This window comes from Oncorhynchus keta, chromosome 29 (assembly GCF_023373465.1).
Source record: "Oncorhynchus keta strain PuntledgeMale-10-30-2019 chromosome 29, Oket_V2, whole genome shotgun sequence".
Classification (NCBI taxonomy): Eukaryota; Metazoa; Chordata; class Actinopteri; order Salmoniformes; family Salmonidae; genus Oncorhynchus; species Oncorhynchus keta.
In genome coordinates this window covers 3085172-3092409 of record NC_068449.1, presented here as the reverse complement: position 1 = coordinate 3092409, position 7238 = coordinate 3085172, and the positions used below count along the sequence as shown (strand labels likewise).

The following is a 7238-nucleotide window of genomic DNA, read 5'->3' as shown; positions in this document are numbered from 1 at the left end:
GTACCAGTACTTTAGTTGATGTGCAGGGTACCAGTACCAAGCCGATGTGCAGGGTACCAGTACTTTAGTTGATGTGAAGGGTACCAGTACTTTAGTTGATGTGCAGGGTACCAGTACTGTAGTTGATGTGCAGGGGTACCAGTACTTTAGTTGATGTGCAGGGTACCAGTACTTTAGTTGATGTGAAGGGTACCAGTACTTTAGTTGATGTGAATGGGTACCAGTACTTTAGTTGATGTGAAGGGTACCAGTACTTTAGTTGATGTGAAGGGGTACCAGTACTGTAGTTGATGTGCAGGGGTACCAGTACTTTAGTTGATGTGCAGGGTACCAGTACTTTAGTTGATGTGAAGGGGTACCAGTACTTTAGTTGATGTGAAGGGTACCAGTACTTTAGTTGATGTGAAGGGGTACCAGTACTTTAGTTGATGTGAAGGGTACCAGTACTTTAGTTGATGTGCAGGGTACCAGTACTTTAGTTGATGTGCAGGGTACCAGTACTTTAGTTGATGTGAAGGGTACCAGTACCAAGCCGATGTGCAGGGGTACCAGTACTTTAGTTGATGTGCAGGGGTACCAGTACTTTAGTTGATGTGCAGGGTACCAGTTCTTTAGTTGATGTGCAGGGTACCAGTACTTTAGTTGATGTGCAGGGGTACCAGTACTTTAGTTGATGTGCAGGGTACCAGTACGTTAGTTGATGTGCAGGGTACCAGTACTTTAGTTGATGTGCAGGGGTACCAGTACTTTAGTTGATGTGCAGGGGTACCAGTACTTTAGTCGATGTGCAGGGTACCAGTACTTTAGTTGATGTGCAGGGTACCAGTACTTTAGTTGATGTGCAGGGGTACCAGTACTTTAGTTGATGTGCAGGGGTACCAGTACTTTAGTTGATGTGCAGGGGTACCAGTACTTTAGTTGATGTGCAGGGTACCAGTTCTTTAGTTGATGTGCAGGGTACCAGTACTTTAGTTGATGTGCAGGGGTACCAGTACTTTAGTTGATGTGCAGGGTACCAGTACGTTAGTTGATGTGCAGGGTACCAGTACTTTAGTTGATGTGCAGGGGTACCAGTACTTTAGTTGATGTGCAGGGTACCAGTACTTTAGTTGATGTGCAGGGGTACCAGTACTTTAGTTGATGTGCAGGGTACCAGTACTTTAGTTGATGTGCAGGGGTACCAGTACTTTAGTCGATGTGCAGGGTACCAGTACTTTAGTTGATGTGCAGGGGTACCAGTACTTTAGTCGATGTGAGGGTAAATTAGGTCAGAAAAGAGACACATGGACACAGGGAGGACGAAACAGTCCAAGTCCTGTATTATCTTGTAAAAGGGAAGCTGTAGTTTGATATAGTCATAGAGGTAGAAAAGGGGAAAGTGGGCTCTTTGATTTTTATTAGGATCCCCACACAATCTTTTGGAGAAAACCTGTCACAATTCAAATGACAAGAACCACAGCAGTAACAATACATTAGTTGTTGTTGTGGTTGTTGTTGTTGTTGTTGTGTGAATACTATGGCTTGACTTGTAACCTTAGTGGTGGTTGTAACGCTAGACTCTACCTGCAGATGCCTGTCTTCTGCTAAACACTGCCTTCAGACATAACCTGGTGCTTTTAATGCCAAGCTCTCGCTCTCTCTCTTTTTTTCTTATTCTCTCTCCCTCTCCCCCTCTCCCTCCCCCTCTCCCTCCCCCTCTCCCTTTCTCTCTCCCTGCCTCCATCCAGGTTCCAGAGCGTTTCCTAGAAGTGGCCCAAATCACATTGAGGGAGTTTTTCAACGCCATCGTAGCAGGAAAAGACGTGGACCCATCCTGGAAGAAGGCCATCTATAAAGTGATCTGTAAACTGGACAGTGAGATGCCAGAGGTCTTCAAATCACCCAACTGTTTGCAGGACCTGCTACATGAATAACGTAACATGATATAACATCCCACTGGGCACACATTGGTTGAATCAATGTCATTTCAATAAAATTATGTTGAACCGATGTGGAATAGATACTGACGTCTGTGAGCAGTGGAATAACGTGACGTTCCGGGACAAGAGTCTTCGATGTTGTTTCCTCTCCTCATATCTCCTCTCATCTCCTCTCCTCTCCTCTCCTCTCCTCTCCTCTCCTCTCCTCTCCTCTCATCTCCTCTCCTCATATCTCCTCTCATCTCCTCTCCTCTCCTCTCCTCTCCTCTCCTCTCCTCTCCTCATATCTCCTCTCATCTCCTCTCCTCTCCCATATCTCCTCTCCTCTCCTCTCCTCTCCTCATATCTCCTCTCATCTCTCTCCTCTCCTCTCCTCTCATCTCCTCTCCTCTCCTCTCCTCATATCTCATCTCCTCTCCTCTCCTCTCCTCATATCTCCTCTCTCATCTCCTCTCCTCTCCTCATATCTCCTCTCATCTCCTCTCCTCTCTCCTCTCATCTCCTCTCATCTCCTCTCTCTCTCCTCTCTCTCCTCTCATCTCCTCTCCTCTCCTCTCCTCTCCTCATATCTCCTCTCATCTCCTCTCATCTCCTCTCAACTCATCTCCTCTCCTCTCCTCTCTCCTCTCCTCTCCTCTCCTCTCCTCTTATCTCCTCTCATCTCCTCTCATCTCCTCTCATCTCCTCTCATCTCTCTCTATCTCCTCTCATCTCCTCTCCTCTCATCTCCTCCTCATATCTCCTCTCATCTCCTCTCATCTCCTCTCCTCTCTTCTCCTCTCTCTCCTCTCATCTCCTCTTATCTCCTCTCCTCTCCTCTTATCTCTCTCTCTCCTCTCCTCTTATCTCCTCTCCTCCTCCTCTCTCTCATCTCCTCTCCTCTCCTCATATCTCCTCTCATCTCCTCTCCTCTCCTCTCATCTCCTCTCCTCTCCTCTCATCTCCTCTCCTCTTATCTCCTCTCATCTCCTCTCCTCTCCTCTCATCTCCTCTCTTCCTCCTCTCACTGCTGTGTAAAAACATTAAGGTCCACACTCAAAAAAAGTAACAAAGAAATATATATTTTTTTAAGTTACAAAGTTTTGTTTTAAAAACTGTACAAATTCACAGTTTTTAATTACATTTAAACGCCACGTGTTTGCTGAACCATTTATGAGAAAGATTACAATAAGGTATGTTAGTCTTGGCGTTAGGTTCTGCTCCTTCTGGGTAGTTCTCTGCCAGAGCATCATGTTAAGGTAATAACAACAACAACAGGCAGAGAACCAAACAGGAAAAGAAGCAAACAGACGTGCATGGCGAGTAAAACACATTACAGCGATAGCATGTCGACAAAGAACACCAGGGAATTGTTTTACACATCATAGAACCTGGTGGATGAATTACCATGTTAAAGTTGGGCGATGATCTAATTGGTGCAAAATCAACTGATGTCATCAGCTGATGCAACACTCAGGTTTCCTAATCTGAACCGGCTGCGCTTGATTTTTTTTATTTATTTTATAAAAAATGTTACACTTTGACCTCTATATATATATTTTTTTTTTTTTGAGTGGTGACCTTGTGTTTTCTGCATCTGTGGTCCAACTGGTTTTCCACGGAAGACTTACAGACAATTACAGTACCAGTCAAAAGTTTGGACACACCTACTCATTCCAGGGTTTTTCTTTATTTTTACTATTTTCTACATTGTAGAATAATAGTGAAGACATTAAAACTATGAAATAAACACATATGGAATCATGTAGTAACCCAAAACAAAGTCTGAAACATATCAAAATATATTTTATATTAGTGGCTCTTCAAAGTAGCCACCCTTTGCGTTGATGACAGCTTTGCACACTCTTGGCATTCTCTCAACCAGCTTCATGACAGTTACCTGGAATGCATTTCAATTAACAGGTGTGCTTTCTTAAAAGTTAATTTGTTGAATTTCTTTCCTTCTTAAGGAGCCAATCAGTTGTGTTGTGACATGGTAGGGGTGGTATACAGACGAAAGCCCTATGTGGTAAAATACCAAGTCCATATTATGGCAAGAACAGCTCAAATAATCAAAGAGAAATTACAGCCTATCATTACTTTAAGACATGAAGGTCAGTCAATATGGAATATTTCAAGAACTTTGCATTGCAGTCGCAAAAAAACATCAATATGATGAAACTGGCTCTCATGAGGACCCAGAGTTACCTCTGCTGCAGAGGATGAGTTCATTAGAGTTACCTCTGCTGCAGAGGATGAGTTCATTAGAGTTACCTCTGCTGCAGAGGATGAGTTCATTAGAGTTACCTCTGCTGCAGAGGATGAGTTCATTAGAGGTAAGAAAGAAGAGACTTGCTTGGGCCAAGAAATACGAGCAATGAACATTAGACAGGTGGAAAATTTGAGTCCAAATTTGAGATGTTTGGTTCCAACAGCTGTGTCTTTGTGAGATGCAGAGTAGGTGAACGGATGATCTCTGCATGTGTGGTTCCCATCGTGAAGCATGGAGGTTTCCACAGTGAAGCATGGAGGAGGAGGTGTTATGGTGCTTTATTTAGAATTCAAGGCACACTTAACCAGCATGACAACCACATCATTCTGCAACGATACACCATCCCATCTGGTTTGGCTTTAGTGGGACTATCATTTGTTTTTCAACAGGACAATGACCCAACACACCTCCAGGCTGTGTAAGGGCTATTTGACCAAGAAGGAGAGTGATGGAGTGCTGCATCAGATGACCTGGCCTCCACAATCACCCCGACCTCAACCCAACTGAGATGGTTTGGGATGAGTTGGACCGCAGAGTGAAGGAAAAGCAGCCAACAAGTGCTCAGCGTATGTGGGAACTCCTTCAAGACGGATGGAAAAGCATTCCTCATGAAGCTGGTTGAGAGAATGCCAAGAGTGTGCAAAGCCGTCATTAAGGCAAAGCAACTTGGCTACTTTGAAGACTCTCAAATATATTTGTATTAGTTTAACACTTTTCTGAGGGGGTTACTACATGATTCTATATGTGTTATTTAATAGTGTTTGATGTCTTCACTATTATTCTACAATGTAGAAAATAGTAAAAAAAAAAAAGAAATAAACCTTGAATGGGTAGATGTGTCCTAACTTTTGACTGGTACTGAAAACATTTGAAAAGTATGTGTCTGCAACCATGTCACAGTACTTACAAACACACGGAGTGTACAAAACATTAGGAACACCTTCCTAATATTGAGTTGTACCCCCCTTTGCCCCCAGAACAGCCTCAATTCTTCGGGGTATGGACTCCACTAGGCGTCAAAATCATTCCACTGTGATGCTGGTCCATGTTGACTCCAATGCTTCCCACAGTTGTGTCAAGTTGGCTGGATGTCCTCTGGGTGATGGACCATTCTTGATACACACAGGAAACTGATGAGCGTGGAAAAACCCAGCAGCGTTGCAGTTCTTGACACAAACCGGTGCAGCTGGCACCTACTACCGGACCCCGTTCAAAAGCACTTAAATCTTTTGTCTTGCCCATTCACCCTCTGAAATGGCACACAAACACAATCCATGTCACAATTATCTCAATGCTTAAAAATCCTTCTTTAACCTGTCTCTTCCCCTTCATCTACAATGAAGTGTCATCAATAACCGATCATAGCATTCACCTGGTTAGTCTATGTTATGTAAAGGGCAGGTGTTCCTAATGTTGTGTCCACTCAGTGGTCCTCACTCAACAACAACAACAAAAAGTATTGTTTTAAAATAACTTTAAAGTGGGGAAAAAAAAGAAGTGATTTTTAGATGACATTTGAGAGATGAGACCGTATTGTTTTGTATCTACAACTTAAGTTTTTTTTTTTGTTGCGTTCCAGTAGAATAAAAATCTAAGCTGGGGGGAGCGACGGAAACATCCAGACAACTTCACCTCGGGGGACGAGTATGAAGAGAGACTATTATGTCATTTCTACTGTGGACATTTCAGACGCTCAGACATTTTTATTTATTCAACAAAAGTGTCCAATTAATTCAACCGTCCAACTCCCTCCTTCGGCACCGTGACGGTACGAAGACTGCATGTTCCTTCTATTCAAAAAAACAGAAAGACGTGTTGAGACGTTGTAGAATGGAGCATTTCTTCCGTGTACGTTTGGGATAAGTTCCTTTTTTCCCCCTCTCCACTACACAGAAACAAACAATAGCCCTTCATATCCAACACATTCCCTTGGACTCTAAGGTATGGAGGAGATCAGACAAACACGCACTCTGCCGAATCGCCAACCCCCCCCTCCTCCCTCCCCCCCACCAAAACAGCACTTCCAACCCAGCTGTCTGTTGTTGTTGATGTTGTTGTTGTTGTTTATTTTTTTATTCTTCTTCTGAGACTCATCGGATGTTTTGACTGTGCCCCCCCCCCCAACTCTCGATGTGGGTGTTAGCCTCCCGGTTGTTAGCTGAAGCTAAAGTTAGCTAAACTCTGACTAGTATTTTGACGGATGTAAACTGACCTGTGAAGTTGTATAATTCTTGAGGATTCTCTCCTCTCTTCACTTCACTGTTCTATCAATACCAGGGATAGCTGGAGTTCGTTTGGTCAAACTAGCTCCAAAGTCTAGCTGAGGCTTAACATAACTAGCTAAACTGAAGTGACGTGAGCAGCTAGCTAAACTCAGACTAGCTGAACTGAACTGAATTGTAAAACTATAATATTTTACAAGATTCTATATGCTCTTCTCTGAGTTACAGTGAGACTATATCAGCTCAACATGCTAGTTCAGCTAAACTAACTAGGACTGCTAACTGGGGATAAATAGACGTACTAAACTAACCAGGACTGCTAACTGGGGATAAATAGACATACTAAACTAGCTAGGACTGCTAACTGGGGATAAATAGACATACTAAACTAGCTAGGACTGCTAACTGGGGATAAATAGACATACTAAACTAGCTAGGACTGCTAACTGGGGATAAAAGCTAGGACTGCTAACTGGGGATAAAAACGTACTAAAGCTAGGACTGCTAACTGGGGATAAATAGACGTACTAAACTAGCTAGGACTGCTAACTGGGGATAAATAGACGTACTAAACTAACTAGGACTGCTAACTGGGGATTAATAGAAATACTAAACTAGCTAGGACTGCTAACTGGGGATAAATAGACGTACTAAACTAACTAGAACTGCTAACTGGGGATAAATAGACATACTAAACTAGCTAGGACTGCTAACTGGGGATAAATAGACGTACTAAACTAGCTAGGACTGCTAACTGGGGATAAATAGACATACTAAACTAGCTAGGACTGCTAACTGGGGATAAATAGACATACTAAACCAGCTAGGACTGCTAACTGGGGATAA

At 43.1% G+C, this 7238-nt stretch overlaps 1 protein-coding gene across 1 annotated transcript in view; it reads left to right on the top strand.

Annotated features, from left to right (window-relative positions):
• The window catches only part of LOC118380989 (prospero homeobox protein 1-like), a 62566-nt gene extending 55715 nt beyond the window's left edge, over positions 1 to 6851 (top strand). The window contains exons 8-9 of the mRNA XM_052485655.1: positions 1728 to 1914; positions 4560 to 6851. Of these exons, the coding sequence (XP_052341615.1) occupies positions 1728 to 1913 (186 nt within the window). The 3' untranslated portion in view covers position 1914; positions 4560 to 6851. The remainder of the gene's footprint in view (positions 1 to 1727; positions 1915 to 4559) is intronic.
• Positions 6852 to 7238: the final 387 nt, after the last annotated feature.